The 21,654-nt window shown below is 43.1% G+C and overlaps 1 protein-coding gene across 2 annotated transcripts in view; it reads left to right on the top strand.

Moving 5' to 3' along the window:
* CACNA2D1 (calcium voltage-gated channel auxiliary subunit alpha2delta 1) overlaps positions 1–21,654 on the top strand; it is a 565,021-nt gene that overhangs the window by 513,827 nt on the left and 29,540 nt on the right. For both annotated transcript variants that reach the window (XM_054989047.1, XM_054989046.1), the window contains 11 exons: positions 1,064–1,125; positions 3,197–3,273; positions 6,670–6,730; positions 7,756–7,853; positions 10,184–10,265; positions 10,728–10,790; positions 11,847–11,950; positions 14,033–14,110; positions 14,801–14,868; positions 17,623–17,661; positions 19,172–19,243. In XM_054989047.1, the coding sequence (XP_054845022.1) occupies positions 1,064–1,125; positions 3,197–3,273; positions 6,670–6,730; positions 7,756–7,853; positions 10,184–10,265; positions 10,728–10,790; positions 11,847–11,950; positions 14,033–14,110; positions 14,801–14,868; positions 17,623–17,661; positions 19,172–19,243 (804 nt within the window). The remainder of the gene's footprint in view (positions 1–1,063; positions 1,126–3,196; positions 3,274–6,669; positions 6,731–7,755; positions 7,854–10,183; positions 10,266–10,727; positions 10,791–11,846; positions 11,951–14,032; positions 14,111–14,800; positions 14,869–17,622; positions 17,662–19,171; positions 19,244–21,654) is intronic.

The raw sequence follows: 21,654 nt of genomic DNA, 5'->3' as shown, positions 1-21,654 counted from the left end.
TACTGCGTCGATTTCTCTCCAGACTTGAGAGGAGTTAGCCGTGTTAGTCTGTGGTAGCAAAATCAAAAAGAGTCCAGTAGTACCTTTAAGACTAACCAATTTTATTGTAGCATAAGCTTTCGAGAACCACAGCTCTCTTCGTCAGATGCATGGTACAGAAACTGGTCAAATAAGGAAGAGGAGGGGGGGGGAGAGAGAAGATGCAGTTGGGGGGGGGGAGAGGGAGGATGCAACCAAAACATTCCTTTGCTAGTAAATGTAAACCTTTTGGTGTGGGGATCAGTTGGCTTCAAAGGAGTTTGCCCTGTTAGTTTGTAGCAGCAAAACAGCTTGACTATCCAATTCCAATGCAGTATAAGCCTCCAGATTTCTGCACGCATGGTCAAAATACCTTGATTCTGTCTCTTACATTCTGCATTGAGAAAGGCTGCAGTTGCCTCAGAAGCAATCTTTTTCTGGCTTTTCTTCAGCTATTCTCTCTGCACGCGTACCCAGTGTTTTTTTCCCAGCAAAGTCAAACGGCTTTTTTGAAGTGCAGAATGTTTTCTTTGGTGTGAGGCCTGGCCCTGCCTTTCACCCACCCTTTTATTCCCCTGCATCCTAATTGGTTGAACAGCAAAAAATCCAGTTTTTTGCCTGAATTTAAAAAAAAATGTTAGATGGCAAGGTTGCAACATTGGTGTCATTAAAAAAGATAAACCCCACCCCACCCTTTTGTAAGTTTCTTCAGCAATCAACGATGGAAACTGACCAGTCCTCAGAAACTGGTGAGTCCTCAGTGGCTGCAGCAGAATTGGGGCATTTTTTAAATGCAGAAATGAAAAGCAGACTCTTCTTTGGTTCAGCTACTTCAACGTGTAGAATGAAAGAGTCAAAGCATTATGGAATCAAAGCAGTTTGCAGATTGGCCTTGAAAAATCATTTCAGTGACAAAATGTAATAAAATATATATAATTTCAATGCAATGAATTCGGTCAGGAAATTTGTTCCTGAAACTTGGGAGTTTTTATATAGCTTTTCTGAGACCCCTAAGCAAATGAATGTCTCAATTAATATCTTGCAGCGCTACATTGACAAAGGAAGCAGAACATATACATGGACCGCTGTGAATGGGACCGATTACAGGTAATCATTTTTGTGTTGGTTGACTTGAAAGGCCGAATGTGATTTCCCCATCCTGGTAAATGTCTGTATTCTTGTGTGAGTTGCATGGTGCATCACTGCGGATGAGGACAGCTTTTGCCAGCATTGTGTGTGTGCAATCCATTCAGTAGCTGCATTGTGAAATGCAATTCAACAATAAAATATTAAAGCAAAACAAAAGACACTTTGCAAGCTCTTGTGCAGCAGCATGTGAAGTGGCAGAAGCTAACCAACCAATTGTTTTAATACTTAATACACATGGCCACAGCACACACATTTCAAACCTGTGTGCTGTGTGAAAATGATGCTGCTAACTGGAGGTGGGCAAGGACCAGAAAAAACCCATGGATCATCGGCCCGTGATCCATCACATTTCACAGACAGCGGACCACAAACTTTTCATGGACTGATTTGTCGGTCCATGGTCCGTCACTTCAGAAGGGCCAAGGACTGCCCCCTTCGCACTCAGAAATGCAGAACGTCCCTCCCCTCTGTTGCCTAGGGAATTAATTCTTGCTCCTTGTTTGCATAGAGAAGAACGGGAGCTCTCTGGTTGTCAGCGATAACTGCCTATCAGGTTTTTAAGGGCTAGGATTGGTGTGTTCCAACGGCTGCAGAACACCCCTCCCCTCCGTTGCCTAGGGAATTAATTCTTGCTCCTTATTCACATAGAGAAGAATTGGAGCTCTCTGGTTGATTGCCTAGGGAATTAATTCTTGCTCCTTATTCGCATAGAGAAGAATTGGAGCTCTCTGGTTGGCAGCCAGAGCTGCCTATCAAGTTTTTAAGGGCTAGGATTGGTGTGTTCCAACGGCTGCAGAACACCCCTCCCCTCCGTTGCCTAGGGAATTAATTCTTGCTCCTTATTCACATAGAGAAGAATTGGAGCTCTCTGGTTGATTGCCTAGGGAATTAATTCTTGCTCCTTGCTCGCATAGAGAAGAATGGCAGCTCTCTGGTTGGCAGCCAGAGCTGCCTATCAAGGTTTTGAGGGCTAAGATTAGTGTTTCCAAGGGCTGCAGAAAGTCTGCAAACATCCATTCCTTTGCCTAGGGAGTTGATAGATCAGCGCCAGGATGTCTGGACTCACAGACCAACAGACCAAAGTTCATGAAAACCGTGAGTCCCACAAACCACATGTTCACGAACCATGAACCGAGCTGGACTATGTCAAATTGAGGTCCATTTTGCAGACCATGCCCACCTCTACTGCTAATCTTTCAGCAAGAAAAAAATTGGCAGCCAGTCTGCAATGGTGACTTTTGTAGAAAAAACAAGATCTGGCTGTTTGGCCAGAAAGGACATTGTGTAATATCATTCCCCCCCCACACACACCTTTCCCCTTGCCGCCCCATTGAGCAATGACAGGAAGACAGGCAGTGCTAATTCTGGTTCCCCAACCAGAAGCAATCAGTTGGTAACCCTGGTCACCAAACCAATTGCAGAGTTTGGGATCCATTTGCAATTCCTTCAAGATGTAACGTAATATACATGAAAGGTAGTTCCTGGTTTCCTTTGAAATGAATAGGGTTGCCTGGAAACCAGTTGAATTGGGTTGTGCCAGTAGCCTGTGTCTTCAAAACAACTTAATTCTTGGTCATAATAGTATGTGGAAATTCAGCAGGAAACTGGTACAGGATTTTTCCACAAAATCTTGTGACATCTGCTCCTTTTCTAATGCTTCCTTATTCTGTGCAACTCTTCATCTCTCATGAAACTCTCATTTTCCAACAGGCTATCCATAACAATTATGAGTATTACTTAAATGTCAATATGGTGGACCGAAAGAGCTTCCTTTTCTGTATCATAAATAATAAGGTTGGTTTCAGGAGGAGGATAGATGCAACAGTGCTAAAAGCAATAGGCAGAGTCAGTGAAGGGGTTGGCTGAAGAAATGCCTTGTGTGAAACCATTTATCCAAAATATTATTATTTGCTTTCAGACAGACATCAGAGCTGATCAGAGAATGTTCAGCTCCCCACAAAAAGTCCCTCACAAAATTGCAATGTGACTTTTAGCTTCAGTGTTTATTCTTGTCTCATTTCTTTTCCAGTTTGGCCTTGGTGTTACCACCTTACAGCTTTTACTACATAAAAGCCACCATTGACGAGGCGCTCATTCAGGCGAAGTGTAAGTTATTGTGAACATTCCTCAGATTTTGAACATCGCTGCACTGTGTGTTGCATTTGTTGGTGAGGAGGGGGGTTAATACAGCATTTCAAAAATCATAAAAAGTTTTAACATTCACAAATATTAACATTATGTACCCCCATTTCTGCTGCAATGATTCTAAGCGTGTGAATGTGCAAGGTACAAAAATATTCTACAGAAATAGAATATGTTCTGCTACCTTTCTTGCACAAGTGATCCATTCTGTTCCCCAATTCCTTGCTTCTGTACCTACAGAATCATTGCTTGGCGTATCCTCTGTCGCTGTCTTTTTAAGCGTCTGGTAGCTAGTGTTTTAAACAGCCCACCTGAGAGGCCTGAGTTGTGTGGTCTGAAGTGTAGCAGAGCTGTTTTGTTCGTATGTTGGAGCTGCAAGACTTTATGTAGTAGACATCCCTCCCACCCCCAGCTTGAACAGATGAATTCGGATTGCTCAGTTTTGAACTGTAGTTGAGCCTGGAATGCTGCATAATGTATGTGATACGAGTGAATACCTCCAATGTCTAATCTGGAATCAAGATCTGGAAATGTGAAAGGTGGTCGTTCTGGTGTGAAGGAACATATAGGAATGACACTTAATATTCCAAGCAAGATTTGAGTCCAGTGGCACCTTAAAGACCAACAAGATGTTCAGAGTTTGAGAATCAAAGCTTCCTTCAATCAGATATTTGATGTAGGGTATCTGAAGAAGGGAGCTCTGACTCTCGAAAGCGTATACCTTGAAAATCTTGTTGGCCTATACAGTGTCGCTAGACTTGAACCTTGCTGTTCTACTGCAGTCCAACACAGCTAGCCACCTGAAACTTAATATTTCCAGCTATTACATTTGAACACGAACACTTCATGTTTTGCTGTATCTCAGCTGTGCTGAGTTTCTTTGGGCTAAATTCAGCTACTGCAGTAAATACAGGGTCCCCACCACCACCGGCGCCAGGGTTTCTGGCGCCTGCGGCCACCCTCCCATGCGTGCAGTGCACATGTGCACCCCCAGACTCACGCAGTAAAGCCAGGGCCATTGGTCGGCGGGTGGCTGGGGCGGCACAAGGAGGCTGCCCGCGCTCCGCCTGGGGGAGTGTGGCAGCGGCGCAGGGCTGGCTGATGGTGGCAGCGTGGGCCAGGCATGCCAGCTCCGTAGCGCGCGCCTCCGCCCCCAGCACTCCTTCCGGCGCTCCCTCCAGCCCTGCGGCGCCCACGGCCTCACCGCCTCAATGGTGGCACCGGCCCTGGTCCCCACAATTGTCTCCAATGTGTAGAAAGAGGGGCAGGAAGGACTCAACCGGGAGAAGTGACCGATGAAGAGTTTAACCCTCTCCCTCCCTGCCACATTGCCTCTGCAACCTCGCCACTGACTGTTTTTCCACATAGTAAAGAGTCCAGATGCATCTGACAAAAAGAGCTGTGGTTCTCGAAAGCTTCTGCTACAATAAAGTTGGTTAGTCTTAAAGGTGCTACTGGACTCTACTATTTTGCAACTACAGACTAACACAGCTAACTCCTCTGGATCTATTTTTCCATACTATCTCAGGAAGCCCATCTGGGAGCCCAGTCAGTTGGGGACAAGTGACTGATGGGAGAGGTTTCAGGGGCGAAGGAGAAGGGAAGATTGAATCAGCTCCTTCTGCCTCTCACTTGCTTATGTCTCTCTTCCCTGGCTACATGCATTAGAATCCCATATTTGCTTTCCTGCCCATTTAAGTCCTACCCATGCGTGTGATAAAACATGTATATATTAGGGCAGGCCGACACAATTTGCCCAGGCCTGCACCAAAGATCTATTGACCACAAGAAGGATGCCAGGCATGATCGCTAGACTGTGTTTAGCTTGGCAGGTCAAGGTGTACATGCCTACATTAGGGTTTCAGGTCTGACTTTTACTTAGCAGTCCCCTGTCATATTGGTGCTTGCCATCTTCTGTCTGCTCCCCTCATCCCCTCATATGTGTCCTCAAACGTCTTACCTTGCTCAAGTGAGCAGTTCAGTGCATAGCATAGCAGCCCCACCCTGTGTGTGAGTGAGCAGGTTTTGTGTTACTTCTGGCCCACATTGAGTTCCCAAGCTGCTTTGTAGCAATACAACAGCTGTGTGCAACGTACAAGCAACGCAGTGTGTTGAGCCATTGATCTCTTAAGGTTCTGAACTCAGGTGCAGCCCTGTAAAATATGAGCAAAAGGACAAATGCTTAGAGTCTGAATTAGTACATGCTGCCCCCCACCCACCCCCCACTCCTGAACCAAGTACCTGCTTGTATGCAGATCCTTGAAATAGCCGCAGTATATAGAAGGTACATGATGAAAGAAACAGTTAACAGAAATCCTGTGCTCAAGTCATCCCAAGATATGTGTCTTTTCTCCAGAGAACAGCTGCACAGAAAATGAACCTCTGATCTCTCTCTTATGCCACAATATTTTTATTCAAGGGGCTGGTTGAATAAAATATTGGTTTGTGACCCCTTTTGCTTTACCCTGGTTTTTTCTCTGTTTTCCTGCTCTCTCTTTCTGACGGATTATCACAGTCCCAAAGGGCAAGTATATTCTTGTTGCTCCGTTTCCTTCTGCCGTTGATATTTTCCGCTTATATTCCTGTTCCTCCTGGATACTTTCCTTTGTATCCTTCATCTCAGGGTTTTCCCCCCGTGGCAATTGGGTATTATAAAGACAGAGAAGGAAAAACATGTATATATTCTGGTGTCCTTCCTTTCCCCCGTGCCTCCCCAAATACCCTTTTCGGTTTATTGTTGGTCTTCTCCTTGTTCGTTTGACCTTGTCACCCACGCAATTTATGAAGAAGCTCAGAATTATCTTTTATCCCAGAAATCTGTTTTTTAAGTAACCCTGAAATGAACTGATGCTAAGTAAAATTTTAAAACTAAGATAAATTTTACAAGCATTTTTGTTTTCAGTTTGCAGTTCAAATAGCTGTATTTCCACTTCCCACGTGGTCATGCTTAAAGAGCCAGCTGTGCGCCAGCTGCGACTTTCCCCAGTTCCACATTATATGGCTGCTAATACACAGTGCCTCTTTTAATACAGAAATAACATTGATTAGCCAGGGGAAAGCACCTTTTGCACCAGGTCCAAACGTGCGCTGACTGACATATCTGCTTGAGATTACTGGCATAACATCACATTGCTAGAATGCCTGTATAATTTTATGCTTTGCACCACTAATGCGCTTGGTGCGGTCCACCAAAAACACTTAAGTATTGGCAGGACTTCAACATTCTTCATATGTTAAAATCTATGATTTGGAATGTGAAATTCATGCAATTTATTTGGTGTTTTTTTCTTAAAACCAAGGCAGCTCTGAGTTATAATAAGCTGATTTAACTTTTCTGATGTTGCATTTTCATCCTTGTAGTTACTGAAACTCTGAAGCTAGATCGTTTTGATGAGTTCGGCTACACGTTTTTAGCACCAAGGTTGGTCATTTTTCCTGCACTTAAACCTGAAGCCCAAACTGTAAATAGGACTTAATCATCACAGTAATGATTAGAAAAACTGGAAGATAATTTTCAAATTACAATGCTGGTACTACAGACTAACACGGCTAACTCCTCTGGATAGTAATCAGGGTATCTTTGAGGATGCCTCCCCAATAGGAACTTCAGTGATTTGGTGCACCTTGTTTTGTATGCCTTCCATGGCCGAAACCACATTGAAATCCCCGAGGAGCTGGACTACATTATTGGCCTCCTTTTGGCCTTTAGGAAGTAAATGACATTTTTTCCCATTGGCAAATTACTTTATTTCTTGGGTGTGTGTGTGTGTAAGGGTGGGATTGGCTGTGCAATTTTGAGCAGTTACAGCTGTTTGCATGTGGTGATTCATTTGTGTTCCATGGCTTTTCTATGTAGATCTGACCATTTCATCCCTATAACTACAAACAGATCTCGCATTACATGGGGAGATAGTAAGAGAGTGCCACATCCATTCTTGGACCTCAACATTCCGGTGCCATAATATACTTGTCTTAATAATCTGTTGAGCAGGGTGTCAGTTCTCCTAAGAGATAATCCTGAGTGGTGATACATTCATATACACACACACAATCCACTTTCCGAATGATGCCCCTGCATGTACAATTGTGGCCTTAGTGCGAACCTTTTCTGATTTTTTTTGTCATTGTTAGCAACATATATTTTCCTAATGGAGGTCTCATATATCATGGCTGAGTATCGAGGTTAGAAATGTTCCATTTTGTATCTCCTTGTTTGAATCATTCATTTTATCCTAATCTTTAATAGGATGTTTGCCCTGGAATTTTACTGTTTTATCATGGACCAGTGACATGTTGCAAACCCTACTTAAGTATTTCCATGTGACATGTGGTACTGAACAAGGTGCAATAATAAGCTAAAGAAATCTAAGAATACATGCAAAAATCTTGATGCATTCATAGAAGGAAAAAGCAATTCTAACACACTTGTGTGATTTTTTCCCTCAGAGATTACTGTACTCCTGTAAAAATAACTGACAATAATACCGAATTTCTTCTAAATTTCAATGAATTTATTGATCGACATACACCCAAAAGCCCTTCATGTAAGTATTGATTTTCCACTGCATAAAACCATTTGTAGAAGTGTTAATGAAAAAGAATAGTGCAGAAATTATTTCCAAAGAACTGTTTTCAAAGTTTACAATAAACAAGATAAATCTTGTTTACACAGGCCAAGTTCTCCTATTTGCCACTGAGCAATAAAGCAAATGTATTTTCTGTTTAGTAGTCTTAGAGTGAATTCTCTTACTGTGTCTGTAATATAATCATCATTTAATTGTAGCCTATAACGTAGCTTGTGGTGGCCATTTATGCAAACCAAGGTGAAAAGGCTGAACTGTTACCTCTGTAGAGAAGGTACTAGAAAATTAACTTTAGCGGCTAGAATCAAGTGAGATGTGAACAAGTCACTGAGCATACATCTCAGAGTTCTTCAAGAATTCAAATACAAAACTGTTGGTCTACTGACAAAAAATATGCGATTTATCATTGAAATTGTCCACTTTTCTGGAAGATTGGGAAGTGGGTAATGTCAGATTTCTAGAAAGAAATCTGTGGGGACAGGAAGTAATCAGCCTGTAAGGCCAATGTCTGAATGGACCAATTGGTCTGAAGCATTATTAAAGGGTAGAAGAATAAGCCTTGTTGAGTAATTATCAATGTGGCTTCTGCAAAAGGGGGTGTGTGCACTAAGGGAAAGCAATAATCCATAAGGTACTAAAGCCAATTACATTATATGTGGACAGGCAATATGTGTAGTGGTTAAACCGTTAGTCTGGATAGGGGAAATTTAGGTTCAAGTCCCTGATCATCTGGGTGGTTGCCATTTGTCATCATAACTTACCTCATAGGGTTGTTGTGCAGATAAAATTATCCCTCTGGGTGTTTCTTTTAAGAACTGTAGTTTGGACTTTTATCTAGTTAGCATCATTCTTTGGCCCTTTTCGCACTTACGGTTTAAACCGCCATTTATGAGCATTCGCCCCGATGGCAGTGGCTTCGGCATTGCACCCGTTCATTTCACACTGTCCACTGCAGTTTTCATTTGGCGTCTGTGCTTCATTTCAAACCCACTTTGAAGCCTTGGTGCAGTTTTGGGCTTTCGGGGCCTTGCAATTCACGTCACACTTTAAAAAAAAAATTTGAGCATGCGTATTAACGATGCAGTGTTGGAACCCTTCCCCCCTTTTTGCTGATTGGGCTGTCCCCTGCCCACTGGAGAGGCAATTGGTGGCAGAGTTCTGGGGGAAAACATGTACCACTCATTTTTTTAAATCAAGCCAGGAAAGGGTTAAAATGCTGCCGATTCATCCCCTCCCAGGAAGCAGAGGCTTGTTTCCAAAGGGCTGTGCAAAATGCTTGGGTTTTTTCCCCCTCTTTGGCAAAGTCTGAAACATGCCTGGGAGAGAGGGAAAAGCAGCCATTTAATCCTTTCCTGGCATTTAAAGCCAGGAAGAAAGTGCAGGAACATTACAACTTTGCAACCCATTCTTGTCTTTAAAAAAAAAAAGAATGTGTGTGCATGCCCTAAGGGAGGAAAAAGAAAGCAGCTATTTAACACTTTCCTTGCTTTTAAAGCTAGCAGGGAAATAGCAGCAAGCTTAGGAATCATTCCTGGCTTTTGAAAAAAAATAAAAGAGCATGCATACCGGGAGGAAGGAAACCAACGGAGAAGCAGCCTTATGACCCTCACCTCGCTTTACTAAAAAAATTGGTGGACAAGGAGTTCAGAGAGCTGAGGAGGGTGGGAGTGGTTAATTCTGCACAAACCAATCAGCTCCCAGGGAAAAGGAGGGGGGGAGAGAAGCAAAAAGGGGGCAAAAGTGTTCACATTAGCAAAATGCAGGCCAGCTGCCAGTCGGCAGCGAACTTAAAAAAACATCGGGGTATGTCCACAGGGGGATAAATCGGGCATACAGCGGACAAAAAGCGGGACTGCATCCCATGACTGCTTTTAAGTGTGAAAACCTTGCAAACATGGGATGTGGAACAGGTACAAATGCGCTCTAAAACCCGAGTGCGAAAAGTACCATAGTACTCTAACATTTGTTTTGCTTCTAAATATTCATAGTAGGCAGGGCTTTTTTTCAGCGGGAATGTAGTGGAACGGAGTTCTGGAAAATGGTCACATGGCCGGTGGCCCCGCCCCCTGATCTCCAGACAGAGGGGAGTTTAGATGGAGGGCAATCTCAACGCCCCTCTGTCTGGAGATCAGGGGGCGGGGCCACCAGCCATGTGACCATTTTCTCCGAGGGCAACCCCACTGAGTTCCACCACCTCTTTCCCCAGGAAAAAAAGCCCTGATAGTAGGCACAAAATGTTACCAGTTTCCCTGCTGGGTGTTTTGTTCAAATCTTGCTCGTCTCCTGCATAGGCAATGATATGGTTATGAGAGTTTTACTAGATGCTGGATTCACAAACGAACTTGTTCAGGAACATTGGAGCAAGCAGGACCCGTGAGTATTCTTTTCTTTTTGTCAAGTTAAGGAATATCCAAACAATTTAAGATCTGGTAACCTTGATTTCTAATCCTTGATTTCTAATCCTTGATTTCTAATCCTTCAAGCAGATTATTAGAATTAAGCATGTGCATATTTTTAATTGTAAATATTATGAGTTGGATCCAAAGAAGTTTGAGCAGAGTTCGACTTAGGGAGGGAAAAGATCTTTACCACTTCTGCCTGTTTCCTGCAGACCTTTGTGCTTCATATAGCGTTTTAGGAATCGCAGTAACATTATGGGATGTAGCCCAGGGGACTGCAGTTTGAATGGAACAGCTGTAGAAATTGCTGATTCTCTTGTATGAACAGAATTTCTTCTACTCATGCAAGGGCATCTTTAGATACAGACTTTTATAAACAGAGATAGCAATAACATCAGTTGACTTGGATCCAACTGGTTGTCTTTTTCCCCCAAAGTGAAGGAATTACAGCACGGTTTGTAGCCACCGATGGCGGGATCACCAGAGTGTATCCACGAAGGTAAGGGTCCATTTTTCCCCCTAAGCAATACAGTAGACATGTAGCATAGGTGCACATAGAATTATTCATTCTAAGCATTGCAACTTGTAGCTCACAAGTTATTGTGAGCAAGCGCAAATTAGTTTTCTCTGTCTTTTTGGGGGGTGGGGGGATTTCAGCTTATGAGGATACGTTATCCAGGTTTTTGTAATATATGAAATTCAGCATTCAGAATCTTAGCAAACATATTTAAATGTTTGTCAGTAATTGCAAGTCAGTAATTCCTGGGATTCCAGGGATCTCCCTGTTTACTCACGTTCCACCCACATTGAAAGGTGCACAGAGGAATGGGAAATGGAACACATGAGACTAGAGTTGTAACCTCCAGCCTTAAGAGCCAGCTATTGCCTGAACCAAGTTGTCTTATGTAGTTTAGGCATGATCAGTTTTGTGGATACCTTGGATGGCCAAAAAGACAAATAAGTGAGTACTAGATCAAATCAAGCCTGAATTCTCCCTCGGAACTAAAATGACAAAACTGAGGCTATTGTACTTTGGTACTTTCGTACTTTTCAAGATTCTCTGAAAAAGTCACTAATGCTAGGAAAAGTAGAAGGCTGTAGGAAAAGAGAAGACCTAAAATGAGATGGCTAGACTCAATAAAGGAAGCCACATCCTTCAGTTTGCAAGATCTGAGCAAGTCTGTTAATGATAGAACGTTTTGGAGGTCTTTCATTTATAGGGACACCATAGGTCGGAGGCGACTTGATAGCACATAACACACGCACACGCATGTTCAGGGAGCTGCAAGACTAGGAAAAATGGAACTTCTGCAGTAGTAATAGTTATTTCTTTAAAAGACGCATTTTTATTTGTTTGTTTATAGTCCACCTTTCTCACTGAGATCCAAGGCAGATTACAACAGTGCAAGTGACAATACAATATAATGGACAGCTAGGACATTCACTGAGCAAAGTATAACAGTTAGGACATTCAGGGAAACAGATTCAATAAGGAATGGTTGCAGAAAACACATTAGGATTAAGATGAAAAGCTGACTTTTTTTTTCATGTTCAGCGCAGGCTACTATTGGACAGAAAATCCGGAAACATACGAGGTCAGCTTCTATAAAAGGAGCTTAGATAATGAAAACTATGTCTTCACAGCTCCTTTCTTCAACAGTAAGTCACTGGACACCCACCTGAAAGGACAGTTTATTGACAATGTTCAGTTAGAGGTTAAATAGTAAAGAATCCAGTAGCACCTTTAAGACTAACCAACTTTATTGTAGCATAAGCTTTTGAGAACAACAGCTCACTTCGTCAGATGCATGTTAGAGGTTGAACTGTTCATCAGATACAGTTAGAGGGTGGCTCACTTGGAAGGATTTTAAGTAATGCACACTCCACCTTTTTTTAGGGTGTGGGGTAGGTAGGGAAGGTGCTAAGGAAATCAGACTTATAGAAGTGCTGGAAACACTTCCAGCACTTTGGAAATGCAGAGGGTTTTTTGGGGGGGGGGGGTTATCATTTTTTTGGGCAACACAAATACCAGTCACAAATACTAAATGTCAAGATAATTTGAGGTGGCATGTGGACATTTGGGAGTCATTGTTAAGACTCTAATCCTTGGCCATTACGGTTTTCTGCTGTAGTAATAATATATGCAATGGCCGGTATCCTGCACTTTACTGAACAAAGTTCTTCCATTCTAAGGATCCTTCAGCCAACTCAAGATCTCAAGATTAGAATGTTAGTGACGAGTACAGTAGGACATAGGTAGGGTGCCCTGTATCTTACACACTTGCAGAGTTTCAAAGGAGTCTAGAACAGGATGGAATAATTGCTTCAAGGAAACTATACATATAAGCCTGTTTCTGGAAAGCCTTACTAATGGCACCGGTAGCTGTGCCTCAGGAAATAGTTCCAAAGGATTTGTGGAAAGTTGTAATAACTACAAGGAAACGATAATTCTGACTTTCATAGGTTAGGGTATCCTCTGTTGTTAAGTTTGTCTTCAAAAGCTTCTTCCTGGCAAGAACTTATATTCTGTATCACAGTTGATGTATGTACAAACATGCCTAGTCCCAAGACACCTGAACTGTGAGATTTATGCATGCCTAGCCATGAGGCAATGCATACATGTGAGTGTTCATAAGCTCAGTGGGCAGGGGATTATTCACGTAGAAAATTGCAGCACTTTTATATATGAAGCCATTCAAAGAGAGTCTGGAAATAAAAAAGTGGAAGAACAGCTTGCCATGAGCACCCTGGTCCCATTCTAGAAAAGATCAAAGAACTCCTAAGTCCAAAGTCTGGGGACTATTTTGAATAAGGAGAATTTTGCAAGTGGCTCTAGTTTTACAATGCTTCTGAAAGATACTGATAAGTTTTCACAGTTGTGAGGCTTACACCAAAAATATCCATCATCTTCCCTTAATAATACAGAACAGGAGGAGGAAGTAAGGGACTCTTCAGACCCTGTGACCCATTCCAGGCCTCAGGCTAGAAGTAGCAGGTCAGCTGCCTCCTAAGTAGGCACTGTAAGGTTGGTCCCTGGACAGAGGCCTGGGGTGCCAGGGGGTGCCAGGAACCATGCCTGAGACTGTACTACTAACAGCAATACAAACTTGTTACCCTGGAAGACCCAAGTCTGAGTTTCCTTGTTACAGTGATGGATGGGGGTTAGTGTGCTAGCCCCCCCCCCCAAAAAAAACCTTTCACAACAGAGGACATCAGTCCCTTCCTTTCACAGGGCTGACTACTATATGCATGTGATCAAAGGGGATCAAAGTCTTTTGTTGACATAGGTATGTGTAAATTAAACTGGTAAAAATAATTTAAAAACTTGGGCAAAATTAACAATTCCCAATTCTCACCTACAAAGTGGACATTTTAGATAGAGCTATGCTTGTGAACGAGCCTTAGGAGTAAGGGGGTGGCACACAGTCATCCCGGGGTGGGGGGCAAATCAAGTTACCTCCCATCACAGCCATCTCCCGTTACAGCCATTGAGCACTTACTTAGTACTCCATAAATGCACCCCATAATTTCTTTTTACAAGGCAGTGACTACACTGACAGCATACTTAAGTTAATGGACTTGCACATTTTTATGTCTTTAGGTGCCTGATTTGACCCAAGGAGTTTTTAAAAGGCAATCAATCATATTGATCAAATGTTATCTGACTTTGATCAATAATAAAATCAGTTTATTTTGAGATTTACAACCATCTATTAAACTTGGCTGTCTTTCTTCTCTTAGGAAGTAGTGAAGAAGATGGCATTATGGTAAGCAAAGCTGTGAAAATAACCGTCGGTGGAAAACTTCTGAAGCCTGCAGGTAGGAAGGAGTAGGATTGGCTTTCTTCCAAGAAATGTGGCCAGCTCCTGAGCCCAGTGAAGGCCACTGATGTTTCCTAGCTTTGTTGCCCAGTGCCTGCTTGATTCTTGATTTGGGGGATAAAATCAAAAAGATCTTAAATAGAACGGTGGGGGAGGGGAATAAGGAACATAGAGCATGCTTTGGGCATAGAGCAGTGGTCACTGGGGGCGTGGAGAGAGCTGTGGATTTCCTGCATTGTGCAGAGGGTTGGACTAAATGACCCTTGGGATTACTTTCAGCTCTGTATCTATGAGCTTTGGGTCACTCCCTGCTAATTGTGACTAGATGACCTTGTCCTGGGCAGAAACATCACAGCTATGTGTTGTTGACTCGACCGCAGGTACAAATGTGACATAGCAACCCATTTTATGATTAGCCTTGCTCCCAAGGCAACCTAGTCCTATTCCCCTTTCCCAAAAGTCCACAAGTGCCCAGAGGCTCAACAGATTTGGGGTCTCCATTTATACTTTTTCTTTGGACATCCTGAAGATCTCACAGATTTCATTGGTGGGGAAGAACATTAGTTCGGAAAAAATTACATTTTGTAGACCAGCAACTGAGTCGAAAGAGCGTGTTCTGTTATTAAATGCCCAGAAATGTTGTGTGTTTACATTTTACTTCCCTTGTGTTTCATATATTTCCTGTTAGTTGTTGGAGTAAAAATTAACATATCCAGCTGGATGGAAAACTTCACCAGAACCACAACCAAGAACCAGGTGAGGAACTGACCTGCAACCTTTCGAGCATCCATAGGAATGATTGAACTTCTTAAAGATATGGGTTGCATCCTGCAAATCATTTCATGAATCATGCCATCTTCCTCCAATCCAAGGTGCTTTCTGCCAATATAAGAGACCCTTATGCTGACAGATGCACCATTTGTGCAGTGGATATGCAGAATTTAACTGTGGTTTATTTTCCACTGGTATCAGGGAGCGATTTCCTTGCTCTTAATCTGATCCAGGAAGAAAAATTTGCCCAACCAAATATTGCCAGTAAGTTTCAGAATGTCTGCCATAGGTATTAAGTATCAAAATGCTGTTTTTTTAAAAACAAAAAAGTACATCATGTAATTAATTATATTGCTCAAAAACATGTTAGCCAGAACGCTTCTCATCTTAGAGGAAGTAATAGGCAAATATGGCCTTCATGTCCCAAAAGAGCATGTGAGTTTCCCAAGATGCTAGAGGCATGCCCCCTCATTGTTACTCAAATGAGGGTCTCCTTGGGAGTTGGAGGAAATAGCATGTAAGGAGCGGCAGCAAGAGAGGGTAATGAGTGAGATCTCCACCTGTGTACAGGGATCGTTCCTCTAGAGAACTCTTTTAATAAACAAGCGAATGTTCAATAAAAAAAGGATTTTTACTTCTAAAAATAATAAATACCAATTGCGCACAAACCACACAGCACTCACACAGAACTAACAAGAAAACGAGGAAAAATTGAGAGAGTTGTAGGGTTGGGTGATAGTTACCAATCCAGAAGGGAAGCGGGCGTCCATGAAGGAGAGCATTGAGCTGCCAGCGCTTCGTGGCAGGAAAATGAGAGGCTCAGACAGGGGTCTGAAGGCGCACGCTGGATCCGAAGTCATGCCCACAACTATAGTGGAGGGGTATCTCAATTATACCGTGGAATGTACCGTGGGGCAGGATTGCAATTTCTGCCCCAAACCAATAATTTAATGTCTGTCTCTGGGGCGAGACAAATAACTGGGAAAGCTTTGATTAAGTTATCAGTTATGATCGATGACCCACGATGACTGGATGGGAATGGCTATCAGATCCCTGAATAGCCTGGAATGAGAGAGCAGATAAGGGGAAGATGGGCAGGGTGTGGAGGTGATCAGTCCAGGTACCCCTGGAAGACCCTATTATCATAAGATCTTTGCACATCTCTGGGGAAGTGGGGCTGAAAGCTAGTCTCACCTAGTGACTCACATGTCAGTAATTTTCCAACTCCCGACCAAGAGCTGGCAGCCATTTCCCACCTTGCTAGGCAGCATTTCCATGTTTAAAACACATAGAGAGGCTTATGATATAGCTATACTCATAAGCCTTCTATTAACGTGAGGTCAGGTCTGACTGCTAACACTATATAGGACCACCCATGGGCCTGCAGACAAAGGTTTTCCATCTTCAGTTCTTCCTCATGCCACCTAGAGTCTGTCACAGGGCAGACTTCTCTACATTCCTCTCTTACTTCCTCATTCATGCACCCCACACCACATAGGTCACAAGCTTGACACCCAGTTTTTCTCTTGCAGACTTGTGTGTCCTATCCCCCCCCTCTCATTACCCCCCCCCCCCAACATTCAAGTATCCTGGTCTCTCAGCTAGATGCTGGCAGAGCCATGAGCAATTCTCTGCCGATGAATTTTACAGATTGCTTAACACCTGCAGGGGGCAGGGGAGAGACGTTCAGAGACATATCTGCCCATAGCCCAGGAATTGTGATGATTTTTTTAGCCCTTATTTGCCCTCTTTGTGCCTTCTTTGTTTCCTCAGTTTAAACTGCCCCCTCTCCCATCCATGGGCAGTTACTACTCCTGGATGAGGAAAAATGAAAAAATTGGATATGTTTGTCTTTTAATAGCTAATAACTGTGTGGGTGCAGGGGAGAGTTATAGGAAATTCTACAGGTGGGGGGAACTGGTTAAGAATCCACCTTCTACACCATGACAGATACACCCCCCCCACCTGCCATAGCTGTTTTTCTTCACTCTTTAAAAACCATTCACAAATTTCCAAATATTTCTATTTTCACTTGAAAACAGCGTTGGAGGAGGAATTGGCTTCAGATAAGGCCAGCGGTACTAGGGGAAAGGCTCTGATGTGCCTCCGATCTCCATTTCTCCAATCTAAGTGGTGACATCCCCACTCCTTTTAGCTAAAAACAGAGCGCCCATCTCCCTGCTCGTCCTGTCTGTCAGTTTGGGTCAGGCCCGTCTTACTCGCAGTGCGCTTGACTGTTGCCACTTCTTCACTTCCCCATTCACAGCAGCAAAAGAAAGCTGGGCTGAGCTGCTGTGCAAAGGCTTGTAGGTGGCACAAAGGCAAGAGTGGTGGGGGGGGCTGCCTGCCTCCCTCCCTAGGACTTCAGAGCAGCCTGAGGTCCAGGAATACTGTCCTGGTAGCCCACTGGCTTGATGGCCTGACCAGACACATTTCCCTCTTCAGAGGTGCTGTTGAAAAACTCTCCTTCCCACTTTGTGCAACTGTCATTGGTAGTTTGGTTAACATTTTTATTTGCAGTGATTTCTGACACAGAGGGAATCTGGGAAGATGGAGATAGAGGAATATTAAGGGATTTTTTTTTCCAATTGAAATGCAAGAGTTTTGACCAAAAAAAAAATTCTGCCAAAGTGTTTTTCCTTATATTCTTGGCATTTGACCTTCTTGCAAAAGCCAATGGGGTTGAACGCCTTTCTCCTTTTTTACCAATAGATCTCATAAGATGCTTCTGTTTTTCAGTGCAAAGGCGAACTGTGCGGATGCGAAAAGAACAGCAAGGTGAGAAAGTGCTTTGGAATGACTTCTTTGCTGTCTTGGAAGCTGTGTTTGTGGGTTTCTTTTTTTCTGGCCTGAGGTTCTCCTGTTCTGATATTGGACCAGATTCCTTGAAGTGACCCTGAATCATACAAGATTTTTGCAAGGATTTCAGTGAGATAATATATGTGAAGCCCTTTGAGCAGTCAGAAGTGCAGCTGCTGCTGAGATTTTGCCCAGCCCTTCTCTTGTTTTGGGGCCCCTCCACTTGTCTCCACGTGGATTAGTAGTAGAAAGAAAAAACCTTTCCCTGAATGTTTTCAGCTGCCTAATGGGTTGAATCCTGAGGACCCGTTCAGGTAGCAGGGGCTGTCTCCTCGTGCTAAGGAGTCTTCTCCTAACAAGAGAGGCTGTCACACCAGGGGAAGGTTCCTTGTGACAGGAAAGATCCACTGTCAGTGGGACTAACGTGCAGGATCTGTCCCCCTGCCCCAGCTCCCTCATGCCAACTGCAGCTGTAGGTGTGCCTTGGTCTTCTTTGGTCTATTTCTCCTGTGTTCCATTTTCTTTTAAAAATGCAAAGGAAACTTCAACGTGTGAGCCAGAAAATATTCAAGGAAGGCTCAATGTCACTATGAAGCTTAATATAAAAGCCGGGACACCTGAGAGTTAAAAAACAGGGACCTATTTTCTTTAGACAATTAGATTTACCTTTAGACAATCAAATCATATTTGAAATCTGATGTTAAAAAATACTCCAGAGCATGTAAAAATCTCATGCTCTGCAGTATATGCTTGGGATAAACACAGTTGCTAGAGCCATAAATGCAACTGCAACTCCATTGTTTTGATGCTCCCTATGTAAAAAACAACAATGGCCACATGTTTTTCACTGCTATTGAACCAAAACTGCCATGTTTAATTTTCCAAGATATAAACTTGCGAGAACCAAGCTCCTTTAATCAGATAACATATGGTGATTATTATATTATGGAAATCTTGTTGGTCTTTAAGGTGCTATTGGACTCAAGATACTCTTCTATGGCAGACCAACATGGCTCCTCACCTGAAACCACATTTAGTTTGTATCTTAGAATGTAGTTTGATGGTATTTTCCACTTTTTTCGTCTCTACTACTTCCTTGCGCAATTTGAGGAGGAGGCTAGTAAATGACACTTTAAATCTAGGACGATGATGTTCTCTCATGGTGGTGGAGAGTGCCCTCAAGTCATTAGATGAGTTGTGGTGACCTCTGACAGGATTTCCATGGCAAGAGATGAACAGATGTGGGGTTTGCCATTGTCATGATTAATAACTGGGCCACATAAATTTTATCACTCGTTGCAGCGTATGTAGAATCTCAAAGATTACTTGGGGAGCATACTGAAACTCTTCAGAGCTATTTGGGATATTAGAGACTTCATATTTCATGATTATATAACCTTTCTGTAGGATTTTAGTTTTTTACTTATCTGCATGTATTTGACCTGCAACGTCAATCCCTTCTTATTCTCCGCCTCCTTCTCTTTGGTAGCATGTTGACTGCGTTATTCTTGACGATGGAGGTTTTCTTTTGATGTCGAATCGGGATGAATATATACAAGAGGTAAGGTGGTGATTTCATTGTGATGTAGATTAGACTGTATAACCTCTTCAGACCCAGAACACTTTCACAATAGCAAACCATATCAACTCAGAAGATGTGATTAAGATTTCAAATTTCCATAATCCCCAAATTAACACATTCGCAATGTATTGTTAGGACTGGAGACCCATTTGTGCAAAGCCGTTACCTCGGCCAGGGGATACCACCGAACATGGCATGGAGAAATGCCCTCCACTCAAGAATTCACCGAAATATTTCAGTCATTGTGATTGCACTTCTTCTCTGTGTTGTAATCCAACTACAAAACTGAGAACTAGCAGGAAGGAGGGAGCCAGCACAGGATTCTTGGGTGCTTACATGTGTTAATGGATCTGGCTGGAGTAAGACAATGGTTTATCATCTCACACCCTTCTAGAATGCCATACCTAAAGGGACAAAGACTGTTAAGAGCCAAATGCCTGGACAGTAAACCCTTCCTCTTGAAGCAGGAAGGGTTGTATGACCACAGGGGGCACAGATTTCCAAAGGGGAGATTATAAATTCTCTAAACACCGAGAAGACACTGCCTTATCTCTCGGCTTCACACCAGAGAGGCACAAACCATAAAGGGCTGAACTTTTCACTAGGGACTCCATCTAGTCAATATGGTGAAGGGCAATAGACAGAAGTCTCAGCAATTACAACTAAGGCAATGCTGAACTTTCCACTCCTGCAACTTCAAGTAACACTCTTTAAACATCAGTGAAGATAAGTACGCAGTGCAGGGAAATGGGATGTTGTAATTTAACCTTTTCTTTGTACCCTTGCTTGACCCAAATAAGTGTATTATTTCCATTCATTTATTAAACCTCATATATTGAATGCTGTAAGCCTTATCTCTGGAAACACACCACGTCTATATGGTCTTGCTATAAGAAGTGTGGTAACAGGGAGGGGTAGTGGGCAGTGTCCCCGCTAATGTGAGCACGTGAGCAATCGCTCACAGATTCTGACTCCTCTGCTCACAGCTTCTCGGATGTAGCTCACAGATACTAACCCTCAGGCGGCCCCGCCCTCCCACTCAGCCAGCATCTGCAGGTGGGCCCTATAGGGGTGGAGCGGGGATGGAGCCTCCTCCCTTCCTGGCTGTGGCTGGTTTGGCCCCCAGGGTGGTGCCAGAGAGCGCCTCCAGCCACTGCTGGCTTTCTAGCCGGGGAACAGAGCAGAGCTGAGTGGTCGGGTCTGGCCTGACCCGTGCAGCCTGAAATCGCTAGGATCCCCTCAGCCCCAGAGAGCGGAGGAGAGAAGGTAGAGCCTCAGCCACCACCATGGTGAAGGCGTCATTTAACTTGGCCTTGGTGCAGAAGGAGGCTGAAGAAGTAATCACTGACTCAAAAAAGCTCATCTTGAAATAAATGTGCTAGTCTTTAAGGTGCCATTGCTTTATTTTGCAGCAACAGACTAAAAAACTATCCCTTTGTAATCAGCATGGACATATCCATTTTTATACAGAAGCATACTCTGATTTTTGTGGCCCTTTCACCTAATGGCTTTTATTGTTAAATTGTTTTGATTGTAATCAAAATAATTTGATTGTGATTTTTTTTTTAAAAGGAGGTGCACTCAAAACTTTAATGAAAGTTGTTGTTTTGGCTCACAAAGTAGATTTTTAGATCACTACACTGCAAAGCTTAGAGGGAACATTGGGCAAGATCTTCCAAAGAGCCACCCTTTCCATTGGCAGCCCTATGAGTCATATTGCTTATTATGGTACACAGCGTGGCCCTGTGTTTCGCCCTGTGATGTTACATAATTTAACGAGTCACATTGGATCATTACATAGGTTCTATAAGTGAGTTTCTTGTAGTTGAGAATGCAGGTTAATTTGTGAGCGTGGTGTACAGTGATGTGATCTCTTCACCACAATGTGACATGTAGGCAACCCAGAACCCACTGTTAACTTGCACTACGTATATTTTGGTTAGTATAGGGAATGTTCTTCCTTCCTAGTCAGCGTTTGGTCCCTGGAGCAAAGTTTACAGGATCTGCTCAGCAGTAAAAGTGAACTGCAGTAATCGTGACACACCAGCTTTCTAGTAACATGTTATGTTTTAGAGTAACCAGTAAATGGTGATTCTATTTTGGAAGCAAATTGGGAAGGGCTTGGAGGCAGCCAAAAACATTCTTTCTTGTAAGCAAAAGCCTAGATCTTACTGGGCAGGCTCATAAAAATTGGACGTTGCCAAATATAAACTTGGAAAATTCAGCGATTCACATGAGTGATTCATTGTGAGTACATATGGTGTACATGTGTGTACTAAAGAACAATTCAATAGCAAAGGCCCAGAATAGTGGGGGATATGTGGAGGCATTGTACTCATGCAAACACAATGGCTGGATGGACACAGCTGACAGAGTTACCAACTCCTGGT

The sequence above is a fragment of the Eublepharis macularius genome, chromosome 9, assembly GCF_028583425.1.
Source record: "Eublepharis macularius isolate TG4126 chromosome 9, MPM_Emac_v1.0, whole genome shotgun sequence".
NCBI lineage: Eukaryota > Metazoa > Chordata > Lepidosauria > Squamata > Eublepharidae > Eublepharis > Eublepharis macularius.
This window is presented reverse-complemented; position numbering and strand designations above follow the sequence as displayed.